Below are 27,412 nucleotides of genomic sequence, written 5' to 3' on the forward strand. Positions count from 1 at the left end.
ACTCTGCAAATTATGTAGAACTGCCACATCATTCCAATAGCTAAAGCTGAAAGAGTTGTTTCTTGTGCAAGTCTAACTTAATGCAACAGTCAGACCACTGTACATCAGGTCTGCTTATACAACAGTCCTACTAAAATGTTAAGAAATGTATACAATTAAATGATTTTTGTAATATTAAGAAAAGATCCATTCATTTATAAACAGTTATAGAGTCTCTGAATACAGACACTGGAAAGACTTATTAGACTTATTGTTTTTTGTAAGGCATACTGGGGGGAAAACAGGCAGTCTTAGCAAGGCCATTTACATTTGTTAAAACAGGAATTTATATGCACCTCACTACTAACTGGTGTTTATTCACTGTGGCATAGTGTCTGATCATACCTCTCAACCTCTTAACTCAAGAAATCTGGACAAAGCCTAAAATATTGGGGGGACCAAGGTCCAAAAATAGGGACAGGTTTTAAATATTGCTCTTATAAACTTAGAAAGTTGCTATAATAACAGACTTTATGTAGGATGCATTCTGATATAAAGTCTGAAACTCCAATGCGTGTCATTATTTAGTGACTTCAACAGCAAGTGATTTGCCAGAGAACCACAAATTTCATGAGGAACAGACAAAAAAACATGAGGCAAAAATCTGGACAGTTGAGAGGTACATGCTTGATTTATAATTTGACAAGTGCCATGTGAAATGCACTGCATTATGGTAGAGGCGTATTTTTATTCAAGAGGTCACAACTCAAAATTTTATATTTCCCAAAGATCTGTACAATAAATGACATGTTATCTTTCTCAAGTACTACAGATGATAATATAATATCTGGCAGATAAGGCAACATACTGTAAACATGTTAGGATTCTAAAGAATGGGACACGAAATCCCACAACCTTTGCCTGCACACACTGAATGAAAGTCTCATCAGAACAGTTCCATGACACATCCCTGAAAACGCAACCTTTACCTGTACACACTGAATCATAAACAGGCATCCAATATTAATGTTTCTTGTCAGATTTAGACAAACTACATAAATAAAAACATGTATATAATCTACATGTGTAGTTTAAAATGGTTTAGCATTCTGTTCAGACTTTCGTATGTCAATTTCAAGAAAACAATAATAATTAACAATACTAATAATAATGGGGAAACAGAACTGAAACTCTCAGTCACTCATGTTCATATTTTCAGCTCTTTTGTATACTTCTCAACAACGGTATATCCAAGCCAGCTAACACCACCTGAAACACTGTACCCATTATTTGTATAGAGTGCTATGGCTGCTTTTGTAACCACAGATGTATAAAGTATAACTCTACGAAAGCCCATCCTCCGGGCACTGTTCTCAAAAAATTTGAGTAGGAAAGTGCCAATGCCAGAGCGACGGTACCAGCGGCTCACAGACATTCTCTTCAGCTCCACAGTTTCACCGTCATCTTTAGGATCCATGGCTATGCATCCACAAAGATCATCTTCATCATAAAATACCACCCATATTTTTCGACCAGCTGCACTGTAGTATGAATAAAGGCGCCGGAGGTCCTGCGATCTCCATAGCAACAGTTTGAGACCAATCACAGCAAGGAGAACAGGAACAAGAAGAGCAGCAATGAAGGAGTTTATCAGGAAACGCAAGGCACTGCTTACTACTGCCATGCACAAGAGTGCGAGAGGTCGAGTTATGATGTGCAAGATTAGTCGATTTTCTGTATCCCTGAATCCATCCTATGGAGAAACAATAATGTTAGAACGATGAAAGCAAACGACAGATAATAAGAATGTAAGCTTTTGGCCAAATCATACTCTCGAACTATTTAAATGAAAGAAAATGCTCTTATAAATTATACAGTATGTGCAGAGCATGCTTTCAATACATTTCAGTTTTCCGAACATATGCAATGGAATTTAATCACTATAAATGCTCTCAAGATTTAAACACAGGAATTAAAAACAAAAGTTTATGGGTTCTGCCAGGTCAGCCAAAGAGTAGGTTTTTCTACACTGCATTAATAATAAAAAAAAATCAATTCTGAAACCTTGTTTCTAGTCTTGTATTTAAAAAAACACAACAAAAGTACAGTTGTGTACACTTACCATAAATGTAGATGTTTGAGTGTATTCACTGTTGCAGTCATCACATTTGGGTTATCTGCTTGCAGTAGTCCTCAGTCGGCCTGATTATCAAAGTCTTGGGTCCTGCATCGGTTGCTCTCTCATCTTCCATGACATCAGGTAGTCAGGGATATAAAGCATGCAGCCAACGCCATTACATCAGTTTTTCTTGCCCCAGATGTCAGCTGCCCCCCTTAATGGGAAGCAATTAAATATATATATATATATATCTATACTTATATATATATATACATATATATATATATTCATATATATATATATATATATATATATATATTCATATATATATATATATATATATATATATAGGTTCATAGGTTCATACTAGGCTATCTGCCCTGGGGCAATTATAAGCCTAGCCCGATTCTGTATGGCTTACGCCACCCCTTGATTTGAGTATACTGTGCCCTTTTTAAGGTTTAGTTTACTGTGCCTCTGTCTAATAGTGACACGGGAGTAATCCCTGGGACAAACCTACGATCCCCATCCACTTATCAAGATTCTTCTTGAAGAGATTCAGTGAGGTGCTCTGCCTCACATGAACTGGAATTCTATTCCAGAGCGAAGGGAGCCTCTGGGTTATGAACCTGTCCCTCCAGCAAGTTCTATTTATTTCTGTGCTGAGGTTCAAGTCCCTCGAGCGTGTGGCTCTAAGGGATTTAGATTTACTGAGGTGGAGCATGTCCATTAATTCTGGATTTGACATAGCTTTGTATGTCGGGCATAGATCGCCTCGAAGTAGGCGGTATGCAACTGAGTAGAGCTGGAGTTTTTTTAACCGAGCAGCATATGGCATCTGTTTGAGACCCTTGATCCTCTTGGTGAGATACTTTTGGGGTCTTTCTAATTGCTGCAGGTGTCGGGTAAGGTACATCCCAAAAGGGGCATTGTATTATATGATGGGCCTGATGAGGGATGAATAAAGGGGCACAATTATCTCTCTTGATCTAGATGTGAAACCCTTCATGATGAGGTGGGCTATGTAGAAGGTCTTTCTAACCACTTTGGCAATGTGGTTTTCAAAGGAGAGATTGCTATCAACTTGGGTCCCCAGGTCCCTAATAACTTTCTCTGTACTTAATGGGTTTCCGCCTATGTGGTAATTTGTGGGCACATTGTTTTTGTCAAAGGGTATGACTATACATTTTTTGGCATTTAGCTTTAAACCATGGCGCTGGCACCAGTTATCTGTCTCTGTGAGACCTTTTTGAAGGATGTTTGTGTCAGCTGGAGAGTTGATTATGGTGCCCAGTTTGCAGTCGTCTGCGAACTTGGTGAGCCATAGTCCTCCCATGTTTGCCTGTACCTCGGAAAAGTATATACCGAACAAGAGTGGTCCCAGGACAGAACCCTGTGGGATGCCACTTGTGACCGGTTTCGAGTCTGACATGGCTCCAGCATCTCTCACTCTGTGGGTTCTGTCTTTGAGCCAGTTTGTGACCTATCTTGTGACATAGGGGTTTATATTTAAGCTGGATAGCTTATCTATGATGCCCGAGTGGGGTATTGTGTCAAATGCCTTTGCAAGGTCCAGATAGGCTGTGTGGACTACCTTCCCTTCATCTATGGCTTTGGTGACTGTTTCAAAGAAGTCAACCAGGTTCAAAAGGCAGGATCTGCCCTTGACAAAGCCGAACTGGGTAGGATCTAGTGTCTGTAGGTCCCCAATGTCTTTGTTTATGAGCTCCATGATGATCCTCTCCATAGCCTTGCAGACTAAGCTAGTCAGGCTTATGGGGCGATAGTTTCCAGGGTCAGTAGAGGCTCCACCTTTGTGGAGTGGGACCACTGTTGCTGTACGCCATTCTGTGGGCACATATCCTGTAGTGAGGCTGAGATTGTATAGCTGTTTTATTTGAGGATTAGTTCCTCTTGTAGTTCATGTAGGACGCAACCTGGGACGCCATCTGGTCCCATGGAAACAGTGTTTTTTGCTTTGGAGAGGGCAGCCGTCACCTGAGCATGTGAGATGTTTGGGAGGCAGCCCTCTGCCGGGATAGATACTTGCTCTTTTGGAGGGGAGGGGTGGAGAAGTTTGCACTGAACCTGTCTGCCAGGATATTGGCGATGTCTGTGGGTTCAGTGTATTTTTTGTCGTTTAGAATCAACTCAGAACAAGTCTGGGAGTTGCATCCCAGGTTTCTAACATAACTGAAAAAAGCCTTATGATTGTCTTTGGTGTCCTATGCAATTTTTCTCTCGAAGCTGGCCTTGGAGGATTTTATGAGGGATCGTAATTTTTTGCTAGTACTGATCAGAGATGCTTTCCCTATTAGGGATTTTGCTCTATCATGTAGTAGCTTCCTCCTTCTGTTGTACAGTTTATTTATGGCAGGGGTCCACCAGACTGGCCGCCTGCCTTTGGATGATTGGGTCTTGGTTTTGTTTGGGATAGCATGATCCATGCATTCCTGGAGATGTCCGTAGAATGCATTTATATAGGATTCTGCAGTTTGGGCTGTAGTTTCCACTGGCCCTGGGGCCTTGAAGGATTCCACTTCGGTTTTGAGAAGTGAGAAGTTCGCTTTTGAGAAGTTTTTCACTGTGGTTTTCTGGGCTGGGGTGGGGTCGGGATGTGGACATCCAGTGAAATTAATTTATGGTCTGATCTTACCAATGAGGGATATACTTCTGGTGTGGAGCATAGAGTCCCCATGTTGGTAATGATCAGGTCTAGTATGTTGTCCCCTCTTGTGGGAGTGGTGACTAGTTGTTCCATAGCATTTGAGTTTATAATTTCCAGGAATCTTTGGGCTAAGGTGCTGGGGCTTGAGTAGTGCTTCCAGTCAATGTTTGGGTAGTTGAAGTCGCCCAATATAATGGTGTTAGGAGAGATCTTCATGTTCTCCAATGTTTTCAGGAAAGCTGAATGGGATTCCTGACTTTGAGAGGGTGGTCTGTAGGATGCTATAAACTGAAAAGTAGTCTTGCCCACTGTTAGTTGCACATGGATGGTCTCCGATGCCGTGCAAAGCCACTAACCTGGAGGTGTGGATATCCTTGATAAATATGGAGACTCCCCCTCCTTTTGTGGTTCGGTCCGGGTTTTGGGGCCGAAAAGCATGATATGAGGTATAGCCTGGTAGTGCTGGGGTGCTCTCTGGAGCCTTGAACCAGGTTTCTGTCACTGCACAGATATCGATGTTCTCCATACTGAGGAGAGCTTCGAGTGCGTGCATCTTGAGGTTAAGACTTCTGGCGTTTAGCAGCATTACCCTTAGTTTCTTGTTCCTTGTGCTGTCTATGGGGGTGGGTTTGACTTTTGAGCCTTGCCTAAAAAGGCACTATGGGGGTGGCAAGAGCCTTTGCCAATATCCGAAAGCCCAGTGGTGACAGGTGCAAGCCGTCCCTAGCGAAACAACGTGGCTTGTCGAGCATGTCATCCCAGGCTGACAGACACTGGATCCCCTTTGAATGACATCAAAATTTTAGCCAATTGTTAAAATCGATCATTTTGTCTTTGTACTGTGGCATCATTCTAGGTGAGGGTAAGATGCTGCTCAAGGTCAGGGTCATACCAGCCTGGGCTACATGATCAGAGAGCTCCTCTATGTCTCTTTTCATGTAGTCCAGGGAGGTGCGTCTCAGGTCATTCACACCAGCATGTACAATGACTGAGTCATATTTGTATTTGCTTTGGAGTGACCTGAGTGCTTGCATTATGTGTCGGATCCTAGCACCAGACAGGCAGCTCACTGTGACCTTCTCTTTATTCAGCCTGGTGAGCGGGACGTCAGTGTGTCTGACAATAGAGTCACCTATAATAAGAGTATCAGGTGTGTTATTCAGCCTTAAGGGCTGTGGCTGCTTGGCACACTGACTTTGTGGGTTATGTGTTGTGTGTGTTTTGTTTTGAGGTAGCGTTTGCTTGGATGTCTGCTTTGGAGGTCTCTGTTGCTTAGGTAGATTTTTATTTAGAGCCTCCGAGTATGTTTTTGTGTATTTATGTGTTTGGTTCGCTGATGTGGGACTATGTGATACTGGAATTGTGTTGTGTGAGGTTACCTTCTCCTCCTGACTGGTTACACCAGTTTTGAGATGAGAGAGCTCAGCCTCCAGTTTGGCTAAATAGTTGCATCTCTCACATATATTTGAACCTGTCTGGAGGAGGAGAGGGTTGTCCGTGTACATGAGACAGTTGTAACATTGCCTCAAAATTCCCAGATTCACCAGCTGGACTGGAGAGGAAACCATTGACTGACCTTTGGACATGCTAGAGTAATAGAGAAACTGAATTTAAGACGGACCAATAGAGGACAGGGTAATCGTAGAGAGTATAAGAGTAAGTAGTGCTTATGGTTTAATAGTGCTAACTTGTAGGATTACTTAATTGGACCAGTGAAGGGCCTCAGAATGAGAATATGGTGTTTAAATTGAGAGATAGAGCAGTTCTAAGGGAAAAAGTGAAGAGCAGACTTTGTGGAGCCAGGAATAGTTTAAACCCAATTAGGCAGCGCCGCTGTTAGCTATGCTCAAAAGCAGCAAAACCGCGCAAAAGAGGGTTTTAAGAGAGGAAGATGAAGGAGTTTTGGAATTGACCCAGAATGGCCAATAAAACTACAGTTTCAAGTCAGTAACCACTCCCACAGGGGCAGGCAGGCTGCTCAATGTTTTTCACTGCCACTGATCAACAGAGAGTCTTTCCTTTAGCCCAAGCACAAAATGGCCTCACAGAAACTTACAAACAGTTCAAGAACAGCAAGCCTATAACTGAACTTTTTTAAATCTCAGAAAAGTGGGAAAAAAGCAAGATTTTTTTTGTTTTTTCAGAGATAGCAGAGGTTAACAAGTATCAACAAGTTATAACAGTGCAGTAAATGACCCCACACAAGAGTGCTAGGCCAAAGACAGATAAAATGCAAGTTTTGAGAAAAAAACGATTTTAAAAATAAGTGCAAACAGGAAATTCAGTAAACAGCTCTAGGTTGTGCTCTAAATACAGTTACTAATGCAGAAATCAAATTTAACAAGCCAGAAAATGCTCAAAATAGGCGGCTATGCAGAAAAACTTAACAAATAAACAGGGGAAAAATACTTAAAGTCTCAAAAGTGGCTCCTTTCTTCTCTCAGCGTTTTCTCCTCTTGGTGGGTGCTTCACCAACAGCCAACAAGCCTGAAAAGACGCCAAAACCATATATATATAAGGTTATGCCTCCAACAAAAAAGCAAATACACCAAAAAGCTTTTAAGTATAGTAAAGGAGAATACAGGTATAGCCAAAGGAAGTCAGGGGGCTGGAGGGAGGGTAACCAGGACTGCAACAGTGAATACACTCAAACATCTACATTTATGGTAAGTGTGCACAACTGTACTATGTTCTTCGTGTTTCACTGTTGCAGTCATCACATTTGGGTAGATTCCCAAAGCTAAGGATGGGAGGAGGAATTTAGATAGCATTAGGACCAGCTACAAGGCCCTGCAAGACTGCAGTGACAAAGCCAGCTCTGGATTTAGAGAAAATTGGCAAATGGTAATGCTTGGTGAAAGTATGTACAGAACTCCAGGTAGCAGCTTCTAGGATGTCTCTGAGAAAGGCTGTAGTGGTAGATGCATCCCTGGTTGAATGGGGTCTAATCCCCTGTGGGATAGGTTTTCCATGGTGCTTATAGCAGAAATGAATGCAATGGCCTTATCCATTTAGAAATGGTTTGCTTTGAAATAGCCTTCCCCTCTGCCCCTGCAGCAAATGCCACCAGCAGTTGTTCAGATTTCCTTTGAGGTTTAGTCCTGTCCAAGTAATATCTAAGTTGTCTGTGCACATCTAAGGAATGTAGTATCCATTCCCCTTTGTTCTGTGAATTAGAAAAAAAGGTTGCAAATGAAAAATGGACTGATTAAGAGCCACACTGGATACCACCTTGGGCATGAAAGAGGGATAGGGTCCTGATGGACAGCCTGTCTGCATGAAAGATGATGAAAGGCTCCGCTGCCATAAGGGCCTGCAATTCAGATACCCTTCTTGCTGAAGTGATTGCTAAAAGGAAAGCTGTTTTCCAAGAAAGGAATTTTAACTCTGCAGTTGCAGCTGGCTCAAAAGGTGGAAGGGTGAGCTTTTCCAATACAAAATTAAGGTCCCAGGCTGTAGTTGGGGCACTCCTGGGTGGCCTTAAGTTTTTGGCCCCTCTGAGGAACTGCTTGAGCAGTGGGTGAGAATAAAGGGGTGCTTCTGTGTTGTAATGAGCTGAAATGGCTGAGGGGTGAATTTTGATGGAGGAAAAGGAAAGGCCCTTGTGAAGCATCTCAGTTAAGTATTGAAGAACTGAGAAACTGGGTGCTGTTGTGGCCATCCCTTGAGTTTGGTTCCAGGCACAGAATCTTTTCCATTTTTCAGCATAAGACTTTCTAGTACTAGGCCTCCTTGCCTCCAAAATGACATCCAACACTTGTTTATTGAGGGATGGTAATGGAGGGATTAGGTAATTAGCCAGGCTGCCAGATTCAGGGTTTGAAGCTGGGGGTGCAGAATCTGGCTCTCCTGCTGAGACAGCAGGGTAGGGGTCTGAGGTAGGTGCCATGGGGCCAGCTGGGACACATTGCGCAAGAGGGGGTACCAGTTTTGGCGTGGCCAGTTTGGTGCAATCAGTATCATCCTTGGTTTGTCCTGTTTGATCTTTAGTAGCACTTTGGAGAAGAGAACCAGAGGAGGAAAGGCATAAACTGATAGATGTTTCCAGCTGAAGGACAGAGCATCCACTTTCCAAGCTTGTTTGTGGGGAGTCTTTGTACAGAATTTGTCAAATTGGTAGTTCTGGGGGGAGGAAAACGGGTCTATATCCAGGAGCCCCCATTTGTTGATCAACATGTTGAAAATCTTTGGTTCCAGTTTCCACTCATGTGGGTCCATGACATTTCTGCTTAGTTCGTCTGCCAGTGTATTTAGTTTTCCTGGCAGGAACTGAGCCTGTAGATGCACTTGGTAGCTCAAGGCTGTGTTCCATAGAGCCATGGCTAGTCTGCAGAGGGGGTAAGAATGGGTACCCCCAGCTTGTTTATGTACAACATAACAGTGGTGTTGGTCGTCTTTACCATTAATTGTCCTGGAAGAATGTGGTCTTTGAAGGCTGTCAGAGCATTCTGTACAGCTAACATTTCTTTTTGATTGATATGCAGCTGCATTTGACTTGGGTTCCATTTACCCTGAATGCACTTCCCTGCCAGGTGAGCCCCCCATGAATACTCTGATGCATGTGTTGTTGGGGTTTGGGCGGCGGGGGTAGAGTGAATGGTAGTCCCTTGTTTTGGTGGCAGGCCTCTGCCCAGCAAAAGAATTCTAACCGTAGGCAAGGTATGATAGGAATCATTGCTTCTAGATCCTGAGAATGTTGACACCATAGGCTTTTTAGATACCATTGTAGTTTCCTCATATGCAGTCTTGCATATGGAATTAGTAGAATGCATGAGGCCATGAACCCCAAGGCTTGCAGTATTTGTCTTGCAGATAGCAGGGTTTTTGTGGTCACTAGTTTGAAGTAAGTTGTCAAATCAATGTTTCTCTGGCGTAAGGAAAGCCATCTGGGAAGTTGTGTTCAAGCTTGCTCCCAGGAATATATGTTGACAGGGTACCAGATGTGATTTATTTTTGTTTATGGTGTACCCAAGACAAGTTAACACCTTTTGCACACATGCCAGAGGATTCAGAAGTATGTCTAATTCAGGCAGAAAGCCAGGACAATCGTCCAGGTATAGGTATATGTGAATATTTCTTTGCTTGCAAAATGCAATGACTGGAGCTAGGCACTTTGTGAATACCCTGGGCACAGTAGATAAGCCAAAGGGCAGTGCAGATAACTGATAGTGCATGCAGCCTGCTTTGAAGCACAGGTATTTTCTGCAAGATTCCCTGATTGGGATGTGCAGGTAGACTTCCTTTAAATCCAGTGTTGCCAACCAGGCATATTTGCCTATCATGGGAAGCAACTGGTGAAGAGTTAGCATTTTGAATTCTGGAATCACCAAAAAGATGTTTAGGATAGATAGGTCCAGGATAGGACGCCATGAGTTGTCTTTTCATGGTACCAGGTAAAGTCTAGAAACCTTGTCCCTTTTCCTCTTCTGGTACAGTCTGAATAGCCTTTAATCTTAAGAGAGAGAGAGTACTTGCTTTTGAGCCTCTGCCCACTGATTTGGGGGTAGATCTGGCTAACCGTTTGGGGTTGGTAGCGTGTGGAAGTGAAATCTGTATCCTTGGGAAACTATGTTCAAACCCCATTTGTCCTGGGTATTGAGTTCCCAGTTTTTTGCTTGCAGAGCAATCTTTCCCCCTAAAGGGGCAGTCAGTTGAGAAGTGCTTGGAAGTTTTAAAGTTAAGTCATTGAGACAGCTTACCACAGGGGGGAGTCTTACTACTCCCTGATTTGGAAGTGGGAGCCCCCCACTGCTTAGTCCTATGTGTACCCTGGGACTGAAGCCTGGGTGTACTGCTGGTTCTGGGTTTGAACCGAGAAGGCCTGGAAGAGGCAGGAAAGAACCAATTGTTTGAGGGCCAATGCCTACTAAATCTAGGAGGCTGCACTTGTAGGAAATCTTAACAGTTCGCATAGATTTAGCTTCTTCCTCCATCGTTTTAAGAACTACTTCTGCTTTGTCGCCAACCAGGCGATCCTGATTTAAGCAATTTAGTTTTAACATGATCTGGCAAAGATTGCTCCTTAAGCCAAGCATGCCTTCTAAGTACAGACACGGAGACAGCAGCTCTGCAAGATGCCTCTAGTGAATCACAACCACATTGCAAAGTATGTTTTCCAACCTGTTCAGCAGAATGCATTAAATCCTGTAAATCCTTATTTTCAGCACAATCAGGAATCAACATCATTTTCTGTTTAAGCAATCCAATAATATGTTGCTGATACTTTAACATATGAAACTGGCAATTTAAGGCCCTGATGGCCAAGGTTGCAGAGGTGTATACCTTCTTACCCCATCTTTCCAGGGCCCTGGAATCTCTATAAGAGGGGGTAGGATTTTTGGCAGTAGTAGCCTTAATGCCTTGGGTCCCTGTGAAATGGTCTCAGGGTCCGCAGTAGGATTTTTAAAAAGGAACTTATGAGAATCAGGAACCCTGTAATATCTATCAGGTTTTCTGGGATCAGGAGGTAGAGTCATGGGCCAAGCTAGATTCCGAAAAGGCATCGTCAACAATGTCCAGCACAGGAGGGACAGCTAAAGGCCTGTGTTGGGGCAGGAGTAAGAAATCTCTAAGCCTTTTTTTAGAATCAGGCTTTCCCAGTGAAAATGTTCCCTAAGAGTATGCAAGATTTCACCAAAAGAAAAATCCTCTGGGGGTGAAAAAGAGGGAATAGAGTCCTCTGCATCAGAATCCTCATAGGTAGAGAAGGGTAAATCCTGGTCATCAGAGGAGACAGAAATTTCAGAATCCTGGTCAGAAGCATCATAAGCAAATTCAGTCCTAGGTCTCTCAGAGGGGGAAGGTTGGCTTCCCCTGATTGAAGTAATAAGGTCTTCAGCTATTCTTATCATTTGTTTTTTTAGGCATAGAGGCCTGACCATGCGGTCTGGGCGTCGGTTTCCTAGGCATGGTTCAAGTTTTAGGCCTAAAAAAGGCTTAATATTCAAGTCAGTAGGCCTGAATACACCCTCAGAAGCCGGTGCCTGCACAGCGGCTCCGGACCCAACCAAGGTAGAGACATCCGCAGGTTCCACAGTTGAAGCATCTCATGGCATACCAGGCTCCGAATGGGTCTCAGTAGAGGCCTGTGAATCTGAAGTAGCGGGTATCAGGGGCTGTGAAAGCGCCTCACTGAGTACCGGCGAACTGGTGACTAGCTTTAGGAGAAGCATCATCGGTAGCTTTGGACCCAGGCGGCCTGTGTCTGTCTTTATCTTTGTGTTTTTTTCGGAATGTCGCTAGTCGGGTAGCTTACTGAAGACATATCTGGATAATTGAAGAGAGTACCAAAATATTTAGAAGCGAAAATGTACCAACAATGAATAGTTCGTGGTTTAAATAAGGCAAAAAACTGACAGCGAGGTACGTCGTGGTCAGGGCCTAGGCAAAGAATATAGTACGAATGAAAATATTTATGAAGTATTTGCTTTCCACAAGAAATACAATTACTTACTTTTACTGACATCAGTTTAGAGCAAGAAAAAGTTTCCCCAATGGGGTACCTAGCTTTAGTTGAAAACTTCGGTTCTGAAACTCGAAAACGAAAATTTCAGGAGTCTGCCGACCTGCACTTGCGAATTGCATTTGCTTCTGGCACCGCACGGCAATTACTAATTACTAATGTAATGGCGTCAGCTGCATGCTTTATACCCCTGACTACCTGACGTCACGGAAGATGAGACAGCAACTGACGCAGGACCCAAGACTTTGATAATCAGGCCGACTGAGGGCTATTGCAAGCAGATAACCCAAATGTGATGACTGCAACAGTGAAACACGAAGAACATCTTGTTTTATGTCCATATAATATACATATAATAATGCAGAAATACAGTATGATGTGCCTACAAGCTAGCAAACTTTTCAAGAGTTCAATAGCCTTAAAATGTGACTTGCATTTTATATTACTGATGTTTTTTGTCCAAATTATTGTTACAAATATACAAACTTCCACAGTTTGCGAACAAATTTAATGTATTCCATATGTGAACCTAGTGTTAAACATACTACTTTACTCGGTCCTGTTAGCTTCATTGTAGATGTTCAGAAAAGAATAATAACAAAACGTATTGTATCAGTACATTTAGAATTAAGCCATCTTCTGAAATAGAATGTCCTCTTTTAAGCCTGCAGTACATGCAAGAGTTGTGCTGATTTTTATATTGGGAAAACCATTAGCAGTGTTCATGAGAGACTTTTATACTGTTAAAATGCAATACAAAAAAGCATCACTTATTAAGTATTCTGCCCTTTGCATTAAATCAAAGGGTTATTTTCAAGTTCAGAAATTCTGTCTGTATCTTTCACAGGAGTGATACAGAAAATATTTTAAATTATAGATAAACAATTGGAGAGATTACTTAATGTCCTAGTTCTTTCTAAGACTTTTATTTTTAGTTATGACTTTTATACTCATGCAATCTTAGCCTGTTGCATTTTCTGTAGTATTTTGATTTATAGCTTGGCGTATCATTGGCGTCCCCACCACTACACATAGCAACTACATTAGCCAAGATAGTTTATCATTATAAACAGATCAACAATGTGATTGTATTTTAGATTAGCCACCTTTGGAAGTAACTCCAGTGCTTTCTATAGATAAATGTTATTTGTCCCAATGTCGCTATTTGATCTGATGACTGGTAAATACTAGTAAAACTCTTCCCTGTGAAACTGATATACTGTACTAGGGCCTAAACGGAATGGACATGCTGAATTAATGATTGAATTAATATGTTTTAGATACCCACTTATCAAGCCATTGACGGTGCATAAATTATTAATTACAGTTGAATGTTTCTGCTGCTATGACATAATTAGCTCTTGCGAAGTCTGATTGTAAGCTTTGTAGTGATATTTGAACTCTAATTTGTTTGGTCATTAATGTGCTATGATTTTGCATCATTTGAACACTGCTCTTTTTGGTTAATAATGTACTTGTAAACTGTGCCTACTTGATATCCATAATCCTATGGTACTGTTTAGATACACAGACATTTTGATGTGTTTTACTTCACTGCTAATGCCTGCAGTCTGATCTCTACCATCTCCAGTGTAACCACCTTACCAATCTTATCTAACCTTTTCCTCTGACATCCATTTCTTTTTATCTTGGGTATTAAGTTACCCTGTAACTCCTTCTGCACCTAACTTGTATAAACGCAGCTCCTTATTTTACTGACCATAAGACGAACCTCTGAGGCACGCTACGCTTCCGAGACCCCAATGTTGCTATAAGTGTGCAAACTTTTGTATGTGGAATATTTTACTTTTTATGTAACTTAATTTAGCAGCACTCGTACATCACCAGAATAAACACCAGCCGCCCCAAATAATCTTCCCTTAACTGTTACCTTATACAGACAGCCTCCCTTACTTGGAAACTGTTCTGCCTCTCTCTACCTCTCCATTACATTAGACAACAAATTGGTCACCTATCCAAAACTGTCATTCCATAGCCTATGATCCTGGATTTGCTGTTACAGTGATTTTTTTTAAAAGCTGTGACTTTACAATTAGAAGACCTTATTTACAACAACAATGGACCACAATTCAACTTACAGACTGATTATTTTGTAGTCCTGCATCTCCAGGTTGAGTCCAGCCCACTACGCTTGGGCTCACTCCACTCCCCTAGCCCCACTTTCATTACATTTATACTCTCTATACCACACACCTCCTTTTCCTCTACCCAATCAGCCACTTTAATCAATTAACACCTGTTCTCCTTCACAACCCCTACTACTACACTCTCCTCCCCCCTCCCCTATATCCACATTACATACCTCATCCCCTCCCTAATCTCATCCATCCCTACCACATACTCCTAACTCTCATCTTGAATCATCCCCTCCCACTCTCATAACCCTATACCACTAAACATTAGCCTTATCTACTACTTTTTCCCTCTCTCTACTCTGTCTCCTATCATGTGGCACCTCTATCTCTACTCTGTCTCTATCATGTGGCACCTCTATCTCAGAGTCTCCTTTCTCTCCTTCCTCTCAGTAACAACCTCTTACCATACTTCAGTTTGCCTTCAACCACTCTCTCCCACTCTCCCTTTTACTCTCAACAGCCACTCTGTCACCCACAATTAATCTCACCATCACTCTTCCCCATCTCCCTATCTGACCTCTTCAAAATTACTACCTTTTCTAGCTCATCTCTCCCCAGTAGTTGGACACTGGGTATCCTTCTTCTCTGAACCTATGCTTCTATATTCTCACTTTTGTTGGCACACTTCTCTTGGATGGAGATATCCACTTCAACCCAGGACCTCCCACCTCTTCCTTGCACAAAACTACAACACAAATTTCTCCTCCCCACCCTCCCCCTCCTAACAACACCCCTCCAAATCTATAACAATCTTCTCACTAAATATTCAAAGCATTGTAAATAAAATAAAAGAACTGCAGTCACTGATTTCTAACATCTCCCCATATCCTAACCCTATCTGAAACCTGGCTTAAACCCCACATCCTCAACTCTGAAGCCTTACCTCCTGGATACAATATCTTTCACTCAGATAGAACCAATAAGCAAGGGGGGGGGGGAAGTTTCCATCATCTACTCTGAATTACGTAACCTGTCCCCTCTCTCCATCTCTGTTCTTTCTTTCTCTCTTGCTGAAATTTTTATCGTAAACGGTCACCTAAACCCACACAGATATTTGCCATAGTCTCTATATACATTCCCCCGGCACTAATATTCCAATCTTGAAGAACTTTCTCGCCTGGCTCACTCAACATGTCCCCTTTAAAACCATCATACATGGAGACTTTAACACAGACTGGTCTAAACTGTACCCCTCATCCCCTACCTATAGTCTCAACATCCATGGATTTCACCAACACATTCCTACCTCCACTAGAACTAACAAAAATTCCTCTTCTGGACCTATCATTGACTGGATTCTTACCTCAGCTCCCAACCATTATCATAACCCTGGCATACTTCCAAACTCTTTAAGAACCACTCCCCAACCTTTATTCATAGATTCACCCAACATTATCCTAAAGACCATACTTACAGAGTATGCTGGAACCTCACCACTGTGACCCAGACACATCTAATTCTAAACTATCTAACATCACTTGTTCCTTTCTATACCACCTCCCTCTCAATGAGGGTGTAAAGTCCTTCAATAAGATCTTCCTTGACACAGTTGATTCTATTGCCCCTCCAGAAAAATCAAAATGAAATCCAACTATGCCCCTGGCTTACAAAACAAACCCGCTTGATCATGCACAAAAGAGATAGCACCTGGAAATCTTGGGTTAAAAGTAAATTCCCCCTCTTACTTCAGACATACAAAGAGCTCGGAAATCTGACCAAGAAGCTAGTCAACAAAGATAAAAGAGCTTATTTTTCTTCTAACTAATGCAGCACACAACAATCCAAAAAAATTCTGGACCTCTATCAACAACCTGCTCCTCGCTGGTAACCGTACTACTCCCAACCCCTTTCCACACAACACTGCCACTGAAAAGTACAGTTGTGTACACTTACCATAAATGTAGATGTTCGACTGTATTCACTGTTGCAGTCATTACATTTGGGGTAATCAGCAGGCAGGTTGCCCTCAGCAGGCCTGATTAAAGTCTTGGGTCCTGCATCGGTTGCTGTCCCTTCTTCCATGATGTCAGGTCGTCAGGGGTATAAAAATGCAGCCAACGTCATTACAGCAGCTTTCTTGCCCCAGATGTCAGGTGCCCCCCTAATGGGGAGCAAATAAACACAAATACACCAAAAAGGCTTTTAAAGCATAGTAAAGGAAAGTAGAGGTATAGCCATAAAAAACTAGGGGGCTGGAGGGAGGGTAACCAGGACTGCAACAGTGAATACACTCGAACATCTACATTTATGACAAGTGTACACAACTGTACTATGTTCTTCGTGTTTCACTGTTGCAGTCATTACATTTGGATAGATTCCCAAAGCTATGGTTGGGAGGAGGAGTTTATACAGCATTAGGACCAGCTATAAGGCCCTGCAAGACAGCAGTGGCAAAGCCAGCTCTGGATTTAGAGAAAATTGGTAAATGATAATGCTTGGTGAAAGTATGTACAGAACTCCAGATAGCAGCCTCTAGGATATCCCTGGTAGGAACACCTCTGAGAAAGGCTGGAGAAGTAGATGCAGCCCTGGTGGAGTGAGATCTGATCCCCTGGGGAATAGGTTTTCCACAGTGCTTATAGCAGAAATGAATGCAATGGCTTATCCATTTAGAAATGGTTTGTTTTGAAATAGCCTTCCCCTCTGCTCCTGCAGCAAATGCTACCAGCAATTGTTCAGATTTTCTTCGAGATTTAGTCCTGTCCAAGTAGAATCTAAGTTGTCTGGGCACATCCAAGGAATGCAGAATCCATTCCACTTTGTTCTGTGGATTGGGAAAGAAGGTTGGCAAGTGAATGGACTGATTAAGAGCCACAGTGAAAACCAACTTGGGCATGAAGGATGGATTGGTCCTGAGAGATACCCTGTCCGCATGAAAGATGATGAAAGGCTCCACTGCTATAAGGGCCTGTAATTCAGATATCCTTCTAGCTGAAGTGATTGCTAAAAGGAAAGCTGTTTTCCAAGAAAGAAATTTTAAGTCTGCAGTAGCAGCTCGCTAGAAAGGAGGAAGAGTGAGTTTCTCCAAAACAAAGTTAAGGTCCCAGGCAGGGGTAGGAGCTCTCCTGGGTGGTCTCAAGTTTTTTGCCCCTCTGAGATACTGCTTGAGCAGAGGATGAGAGAAGAGGGGTGGTTCTGTGTTATAGTGAGCTGAAATAGCTGAGGCATGGATTTTAATGGAGGAAAAAGACAGGCCCTTGTGAAGCATCTCAGTTAAGTATTGCAAAATCTGAGGTAAATTGGGCACTGCTGTGCTAATCCCTAAAGATTGGTTCCAGGCACAGAATATTTTCCATTTGTCAGTATAAGATTTTCTATAGCACTAGGTCTTCTCGCCTCCAAGATGAGATCCATTACAGGTTTGCTGAGGGATGATAAGGGTGAATTTAAGTAATTAGCCAGGCTGCAAGGTTCAATGTTTGAAGCTGAGGGGGCAGAATTTGGTTCTCCTGCTGAGACAGCAAGGAAGGGGTCTGAGGCAGGTGCCATGGAGACATTTGTGACACACTGCGCAGGAGGGGGTACCAGTGTTAGTGTAGCCAGTCTGGAGCAATCAAAATTATCCTTGGTTTGTCCTGTCTGACTTTTAGTAGAACTTTGGAGAGCAGAGGCAGAGGGGGGAAAGGCATAGACTGATAGGTTTTTCTGGCTGAAGGACAGAGCATCCACTTTCCAGGCTTGTTTGTGGGGAGTCCTTGTGCAAAACTTGTCCAACTGGTAGTTCTGGTGGGAGGCAAATAGATCTATGTCTGGGCTCCCCCATTCGCTTGTCAACATGTTGAAAATCCGTGGTTCCAGCTTCCACTTACGTGGGTCCATGAGGTTTCTGCTTAGTCCGTCTTGCCAGTGTATTTAGTTTTCCTGGCAGGAATTGAGCTTGTATGTGCACCTGGTAGCTCAAGGCTGTATTCCACAATGCCATGGCTAGTCTGCAGAGGGGGTAGGAATGTGTATCCCCCTGCTTGTTTATGTATCACATAATCGTGGTGTTGTCCGTCTTTACCATTAGTTGTCCTGGAAGAATGTAGTTAGTCCTTGAAGGCTGTCAGAACATTCTGCATAGCTAACATTTCTTTTTGATTGATATGTAGGTGCATTTGATTTGGGTTCCATTTGCCCTGAATGCACTTCCCTGCCAGGTGAGCCCCCCCATGCATAGTCTGATGCATCTGTAGTTAGGGTTTGGGTGGCAGGGGGTAGTGTGAATGGTAGTCCCTTGTTTTGGTGGCAGGCCTCTGCCCACCATAGGAACTCCAGGCGTAGGCAAGGTATGATAGGAATCATTGTTTCCAGGCTGTGACAATGTTGACTCCATAAGACTTTTTAGATACCACTGTAGTTTCCTCATATGTAGTCTTGCATATGGAATTAGAAGAATGCAGGAGGCCATGAACCCCAAGGCTTGCAGTATTTGTCTTGCAGATAGCAGGGTTTTTGTGGCCACTTGTTTGAAGTAAGTTACCAAATGAATTTGCTTCTCTGGCGTGAGGAAAGCCATCTGGGAAGTTGTATTCAAACTTGCACCCAGGAATGTAATCTGTTGACAGGGTACCAGTTGTGATTTCTTTTAATTTATGGTGTACCCCAGACAAGTTAGAACCCTTTTTACAAACGCCAGATGATTTAGAAGTATGCCCTGGTTTTCTGCATGAATTAGACAATCGTCCAGGTATGGATATATTTGAATATTTCTTTGCCTGTAAAATGCAATAACTGGAGCCAGGCACTTTGTGAATATCCTGGGCGCAGTAGACAAACCAAAGGGCAGTGCAGATAACTGATAATGCAAGTAGCCTGCTTTGAAGCGTAGGTGTCTTCTGCAAGATTCCCTGATTGGGATGTGCAGGTATGCTTCTTTTAAATCTAGAGTTGCCAACCAGGAGTCTTTGCCTAGCATAGGAAGTAACTGGTGAAGAGTCAGCATCTTGAATTTTGGAATATCCAGAAAGGTGTTTAGAGTAGACAGGTCCAGGATTGGACGCCATGATTTGTCTTTTCTGGGTACCAAAAGTGTATAGGACAACTGAATAATCCGAACTATGAGACAACACACTGTCTCTTGCTATGCTTACAGTACAAGTGAACCGGACCCGGGCAAGAGAAAAATATTTTAATGCAAACACATATGACAAAACAAACGGTTTAGCGCTTTCATCTGTATACTACAGACTTCCTCAGAACAACCATTCTAACATCCTTGTAAACATTTAAAAACTTTTTGGCGCCAAAAGACTGCCAGAGAACTCTTTTAAAGTGCCAGTACATTTAAATCAAATAACAATTACTGTGCTGAGAAATTTATAAAAATACATACAACATACTTAGAATTGCATCAACAGTAAATTGAGCTTCTAATACATCATAATTATTTCATTATTGCTTATAAACCGGACCTTAATATTAAAAATATATTTTTTCCATAATAAAAACATTGTTGAGAAAAATAGAATAATACTTTGAAAGTATATAAATAAATAAAATAATGCATTATTTTAAAAAATAATAAAGTGCACTTTTTAATAATAATGTTCCCAAAATTAATGAACTTTATTTACATAAGTTGCAGTATTGGTCTGACTGAAATATATTCATTAATACCAGGGAATTTAGTTGCATTTGTTTTTATTTGCCACACACATTGGATCTGGAAGGGGCTGGAAAGAACCAATTCTTAGTAGGCCAGGGCCTACTAAATCTTGGAGGTTGCACTTGTAATAAATATTTAACAGTTTGCATAGATTTAGCTTTATCTTCCATCTTTTTTTAGAACTTCTTCAGCCTTATTGCCAAAGAGGCGGTCCTGATTTAAAGGAGCATACAACAATTTAGCTTTAACATGATCAGGCAAAGATTGCACCTCAAGCCAAGCATGCCTTCTAAGCACAGACCCAGTAACAGCAGCCCTGCAGGAGACCTCTAAAGAATCAAAACCACATTGCAAAGTATGTTTTCCAACTTGTTCAGCAGAATGCATTAAATCCTGTAAATCTTTATTTTCCACACAGTCAGGAATCAACATCATTTTCTGTTTAAGCAGTCCAATAATATGCTGTTTATATTTTAACATATGAAATTGGCTGTTTACAGCTCTGACTGCCAAGGTTGCAGAAGTATAAACCTTTTTACCCCATCTATCCAGCGCCCTGGAGTCTCTATCAGAAGGGGTAGGATTTTTAGCAGTAGAAGCCTTAATGCCCTTGGGCCCCTTAGAAATGGTTTCTGGATCTGCAACAGGTTTTTGAAAAGGAACTTGTGGGACTCCGGAACCCTGTAGTATCTGTCAGGTTTACTAGGAGCCGGAGGCAGGGAATCAGGGGCCAAACTGGATTCCGAGAACACATCATCAACAATGTCTAGTACAGGAGGTATAGCCAAAGGCCTATGCTGAGGTAGAAGAAGGAAATCCCTAAGCCTCTTTTTTGAATCAGAAAATTCCTGGCTTTCCCAGTGGAAATGCTCCCTTAAATTATGTAAAGTTTCCCCAAAAGAAAAATCCTCAGGAGGGGAAGCAGAGGGAATGGAATCCTCTGCATCAGAATCCTCATAAGGAGGTATGGACAAATCCAGGTCATTAGAAGAGTCAGAATAAATAGAATCCTGAACGGAAGATTCATAATCAAGCTCAGCCCTACGCCTCTTATGGGGGGGGGTTTTGACTACCCGATTAGAGTAATTAGATCTTCAGCCATTTTTATCATTTGTTTTTTAGGCACAGGGGCCTGAACATGTGGCCAGGGCGTCGTTTTTTTAGACATGGATCGAGACTTAGGCCTTAATAATGAAGGCGGTGTCGATTTAATATGCAAGTCTGTAGGCCTGAATACACCCTCAGAAGCCGGTGCCTGCACAGCGACTCCGGACCCATCCAAGGTAGAGACATCCACGGGTTCCATAGGTGAAGCATCTCGTGGCATACCGGACTCCAAATGGGTCTCAGTAGAGGCCTACGATTCAGAAGTAGTGGGTATCAGGGGCTGTGAAAGCGCCTCACTGAGTACCGGCGAACTGGCGACTGGCTTAGGAGAAGCATCGTCGGCAGCTTTGGACCTTGGCGGCCTGGCTCTGTCTTTATCTTTGCATTTTTTTCAGAAACCCGGTAGTCAGATGGCTGACCGACAACATTTCAGGATAATTAAATTGAGAACTGAAATATTTAGAGGCAAAAATGTACCGAAAACGGATAGTGCACTGATTAAATAAGGCACAAAACTGACAGCAAGGTACATCGTGGTCAGGGCCTAGGCAAGGAATACAGTACGAATGAAAATCTTTATGAGGTATTTGCTTTCCACAAGTAATGCAATTATTAACTTTTACTGACATCGGTAAGGAGCAAGAGAAAGTTTCCCCAACGCGGTACTTAGCTTTAAGTTGAAGACTTCGGTTCTGAAACTCGAAAAAGAAAATTTCAGGAGTCTGCCAACTGGCACTTGCGAACTGCTGCTTCGGGCACCGCATGGCAAGAAAGGCTGATGTAATGGGGTCGGCTGCATGTTTTATACCCCTGATGACCTGACGTCATGAAAGAAGGGACAGCAACCGATGCAGGACCCAAGACTTTGTTAATCAGGCCGACTGAGGGCAACCTGCCAGCAGATTACCCCAAATGTAATGACTGCAAAAGTGAAACATGAAGAACATCTGCCACTCTCTTCAATAACTATTTTGTAGAAACTATCCAAAAGCGCGCATAAAAATGTGCTTGTCACCCAACACCTCTATCACCCCTTAACAAAACTCTTCCCAATATATTTTCTTTTCAACCAGTCCCAATTACCACTATTAAATCTCTTCTAAATAAACTTAAGCCTTGTTCCTCCTCTACCGACCATCTACCCGCCCACTTCCTAAAAACAGCTATCTATCAAAGGCCTTTGATACTGTCTCCTACTCTAAACTCCTTACTAAACTTTCAGATATATTATCTCTCTTCTTCCTCTATCAACTGGTTCTCTAGCTACCTCTCCAGCTGGCAGCAATCTATCCACTGGCAAACTGTCCTCTCTCCATTCCTCCCTGTAAATACTGGAATTCCCCAAGGATCAATTCTAGACTCCCTTCTGTTTAACATATTCACTAACAAACTTCACTCTGCTACTAACCGCTCTACACTTTTACAATATGCCGACGACTCCACCCTCATCACCTCTGCCCATAACATCCCTGAACTCCTAGCTCTCACTCAACAAACCTTGACCTCTGTCGAAACATGGCTCTCTGATAACCAATTAATACTAAATCCAAAAAACTAAACTCCTCCTCTTCTTCCCTAAAACACTCACCCAGCAAAAAACCTTTTTCTCTATCACTTCTCTTCTCTTAATAGCACCATCATTAAACCTGAACCCCATACCAAACTACTTGGAGTAATTACTGAAGATGAACTCAAATTTGATACTTACATCCAACACTGTATAAAAAAGACCCACCAGAAACTCGGACTGCTCTACTGCAACCAGAAATTTCTGTCACCTTCTTCCAAACCTCCCCTCGCTCAGTCTCTTCTTCAACCCTGCCTTCTCTATGCCGCCCCTGTCCTTACTAATGTTCAAACATCACTTCTCACTAAACTAGAGCAAACTTTTCATAAAACAGCCAGATCTGTCTCTAATCTCTCCTTATAAATCCCACCACGATCTCGCCCTGAAATCACTCCAATGGCCAGAACTCTCTAAACTACTACTTCTACCCCAACTTCACTTTACACACTCTACCCTCAATGACTCTTCTTCCTGCCCTTCCATCTCCAACCTAGTCTCCTAGTATAAGCCCCATCATCACCTTCATACTTCCAGCAAACACCTCCTTGACATATACAAACCCAAGAAAAATATAGGAAAATCCCTCTACAAATACTCTGTAGCACATGCTTCAAACTCACTCCCTCAAAACATCACAAGTACTTATCAAAAACACTTGTTTAAAAAAGAACATAAAATATTTCTTCAAAGAACGTGGTCCTGCCTATGTCTAACCCCCACTTGACCTAGCTTCCTCTCTTCTCAAATTAACTCCTTTTCCCTAGTTTACTCTTTACCTCCTTGCACTTGTCATATGCCTCCCTTTCCTCTCATATACATCTTTTTGTAAAAATAAATACATAAATAAACACACCCATTTTTGCATAGATGGTTCTCGATTGAATGCTTTACCTATCTGAATGTACTTCATTTGTGATATTCTCTAGACCTGTGAACTGTTATTTAACCTACTCTATGTAATAATATTCTCTAATTGTTGATTTTCATACTATGTTTTATGGTGGTTTTATTTTGATTTGATTACAATGTAAAAATATGTAATAACTCCGGAGCTTTTCTCCTCTGGTCTCCACTGAAATTGGGCCCCTGGCTCAGCTGGACTAACCCAGTTAACAAATGTCAATAAATAAACAAATAAATAAATAAATAAAAGACTGAATTAAATGATTACCATTAATTGTTAAAAAAGGCCTTTTCTACACAGACTAAGAATTTCCCAATCCTCTTAATCTTTCTTCATACTAATGCTACTATCCTTGATTTAACTGTTGATTATGTATCATTGTTACTATTAACTCAAATGTATCGACTCACGTGGGAACTCCCCAAACCAACATATTTGTAAATATTAATGCATTTGAGTTTGTCATTATGAGCTCTGAGAGGAAATCTTTTGGGACCTTATAATGTGGCATTTTTTTGGGGGGGATTGTTGGTGCACATGTGGACAGGCGGTGTTTGGCACCTGCAGGTGTCACTCAGATGTAATAAGTTAAACTCTGTTATTTGTATTTTGTACTTGTGTAAGTTTTACTTTCTTACTGCATATGTTTGGAGCTTTTTTCCCGGGTCTCTGCTGAAAAAGGTTTTTTTTTTGTGCCCAGTCAGACTAACCCTGTTAACAAATGTCAAATAAATAAATAAATAGATAAATAAATAAAGCATTATCAGGATAACTGCTTCCTACTAGTTTCTGCAATCATGTTAATGGAGTCTGGAATATGCTCTGCTTCTCTATACAAGATGGAGAATATACTTTGCATTTTAACAGTCTAATAGGATTATAGGAGGTTATTAGGCTAATGGCCCTAGAGTCTTTTTAAGCCTAGCCATTCATGCCACAATTTTCCCAATTATCAATGCCTGTGAGTAGAATGGCTTTGGTATATGTCTGTGACTTAGGACATCTACAAACTGCTCCTGTCCTTGAGGGCCACAGGTGAAAAGCCAGGGGTGAATTTCCGATTTCCCATCCACTGGCCAAACTGAGTTTGAATAGGCTTAGGGAAGAGCTCTGTTTCACATGAATGGGAAGTCTGTTGGAGATGAGACACATAACTGTCCCTACAACATGCTTTATATCACAGATGAGGTTTAGATCCTTAGACCAGGTAAATTCTAGTGCTATTTGTTTTGCAAATGTGTTGCAGATCCATCAGGGCTAGATCACAGAACGTCTTGCAGGTTAGGCATAGATCGTCCCTCAGTAGTCTGTAGGAAAGAGGACAGGGCTTTGAGGCAATCTGCACAGAACATATTATTTACATGCTGTATTCTTTTACTGAGGAACCTCTGTGACTGCCCCAGGTGTTGCAGATGCAAATGAAGTTCTTTTAAACAAAAGCATTTACTGTTTTTAACACAGGCTTTGAAACTAATATGGTTGCATTTACAACTGTGTTTTATTATTTTATGTAACATTTCTATGACTTCATTCACAAGAAGAGGAGGAAATAGGTGGAGCTGAAGAAGAATAGCAGCACCTCAAATCAGCATGTGTGAGGACTACAGAACAGAAATGTGGCCATGCCAGGTATGGAAGTTAAGGTATATAAGGAAAGTTGGTGATGGAATGCAGAACTCCAAGAAGTCATCAAAACAAAGGAGGAGTGCAGGAAAAAAAAAGTGGGACATAGAAAAAATGGACCACGCTAGGAAGGAATACTGGCTGGCTAAGAAAGGAGTTATAATAGCAAAGAACAGGGCATAAGAGGCACTCGATCAGCTTCTGTAAAGTGACTCAGCAGGTGGCACAAAGAAACTACATCAGGCTGCAAAGCAAAGACTAAAAGATAAAGAAGATAGTAAGACACCCTTCATAAGGATGTCAGTAACAACCTGCTCACTAGTCCACAGGACATCAAAGGTAAATGAAGGAGCACTTCAACCAGCTTCTTAATGAAGAAAACCCCACTGAAGCTATACTGCCCCAGGCACAGCATATGATAAGAGAACAACAGGAAACCACCACAGAAGAAGTAAGATCAGCACTAAAGAAAATTAAGTCAGGGAAAGCAACAGGTTCAGATGAGATCAAAGCAAATATGATAAAGATGCTGGGTGAGATAGGGCAGAAATGGCTCCTGAGGGTATTCATAGCAGTGTGGAGAGAAAAGCATTTCCCAGATGACTGCAGAATAAGCATACTTGTCCCACTGTAAAAGAACAAACGGGACAACCACAACTGTGGGCAGTATGGAGGTATCAAACTCCTGTCACATTACATGAAAGTACTAAAGATGGTGACTGACAAATGGATACGCGGAGCAGTAGAAAGTAAGACCGGAGATGAGCAGTTTGCATTTAGATCAGGATGCACGACAACTCACCCACCCAATGTTTGTAGTGGGACAGGTAGTTGAGAAGAAGCTTGAGATGAGAAAACAGTCCAACTGGGCATTCCTGCACTTGGAGAAAGCATATGACAAGGTCCCAAGAAAGCTGATTTGGGCAGTCCTGCAGTGGTTCAAAGTCCCAGAAACACTGGTAGAATTAGTGCAAGCTATGTACAAGCACCCAATGACTCAAGTAACAGTGGACGGTCTCACAGAAGGGTACCCAGTGGAAGTGGGTGCTCATCAGGGTTCAACTCTGACCCCACTGCTGTTCATCCTGGTTATGGACTATTAGCAGACGATGTGGCATTACAGGCAGACCCTGAGCAAGAACTTTAGCAAAGGATAGGGGAATGGAATGCAAAACTGAAGGCACATGAAATGAAAATGAGTACAGATAAGACAGTAGTAACGGTAGCAAATGGGGAAATCAGAAAATGCGAGACATAAAGAAAATGAGACATAATTAAAGATAGTGGGACAGGTTAACCGCTTCAAGTATCTGGGAGGGGTGGGTGAGGAGAAGAAGTCTGAATGAAGGAGGTCAAACCTAGAATCACAGGGGCTGCAGCCAACTGGCATACAGTGTCAGGTGCAGTATATGACAGAAGAATGCCAAAGAAGCTAAAAAGTAAGGTGTACAAAACAGTGGTTACGACCACTACTACTGTATGGTACAGAAACCTAGGCAGTAAAGGCAGAGCATTTAAGGAAGCTAGAGGAGAAAGAAACGAGGTGCTTGAGACGGGAGATAGGATGCATGTTGTCAGAAAGAAGAAGAAATACGGACATAACAGCAGAAGCCAAAGTAGCTCAAATTGCAGAAAAGATCAAAAAGAACAGAGTACGGTTGTCTGGGTACATGTGCAGAAAAGCAGGTGACAATTTGGTGAAGATTTGGGCCAGAAAGGAAGAAGGTAAGACCAAACAAGGGCATCCAGCAAAGAGGTGGATTCACTGTGTGACAGAAGATCTGTGAATCAGACATGTGTGTCAAAGAATGTAGGAGTATGGCACTGAATTGAGAGAGAGGGATACAGTTAACATGACAACCCGACTCCATGTATAAAATGGGAAAACGGGGGGTTGATGATGATGATTTCTATTACTTCATCTACTGCCTTCAAGCCACCATTATTATTTTTTAAATAAATATAGGAATGGTCCTATCATTTAAATTGTGAAAAAGCCTTTCCAGGTACAACAAATAGGTTCATAGGTAGGTACTAGGCTATTGGCCCTAGGGACTATATAAGCCTAGCCAAAAGGTACCCTGGCTTTCGCCACCCAAGAAAATTATTTTCCTGTGCCACTGTCGAGCAGAGCCACAGAAGTGATCCCCGGGGTGAATTTCCTATCTCCCATCCAATCATCAAGATTTTTCTTGAAGAGTGCTAATGAGGAGCTTTGTTTGATAGAGACAGGTAGTTTG

General features: G+C 42.0%; 1 protein-coding gene across 1 annotated transcript in view; it reads right to left on the reverse strand.

Moving 5' to 3' along the window:
* Nucleotides 1-651: 651 nt before the first annotated feature.
* Nucleotides 652-27,412, reverse strand: part of NAT14 (N-acetyltransferase 14 (putative)) — a 335,493-nt gene continuing 308,732 nt past the window's right edge. The window contains exon 3 of the mRNA XM_044081541.1: nt 652-1,732. Within this exon, the coding sequence (XP_043937476.1) occupies nt 1,187-1,732 (546 nt within the window). The 3' untranslated portion in view covers nt 652-1,186. The remainder of the gene's footprint in view (nt 1,733-27,412) is intronic.

This window comes from Protopterus annectens, chromosome 1.part1, assembly GCF_019279795.1.
Source record: "Protopterus annectens isolate FY-2018-M chromosome 1.part1, PAN1.0, whole genome shotgun sequence".
NCBI classification, from domain to species: domain Eukaryota; kingdom Metazoa; phylum Chordata; order Ceratodontiformes; family Protopteridae; genus Protopterus; species Protopterus annectens.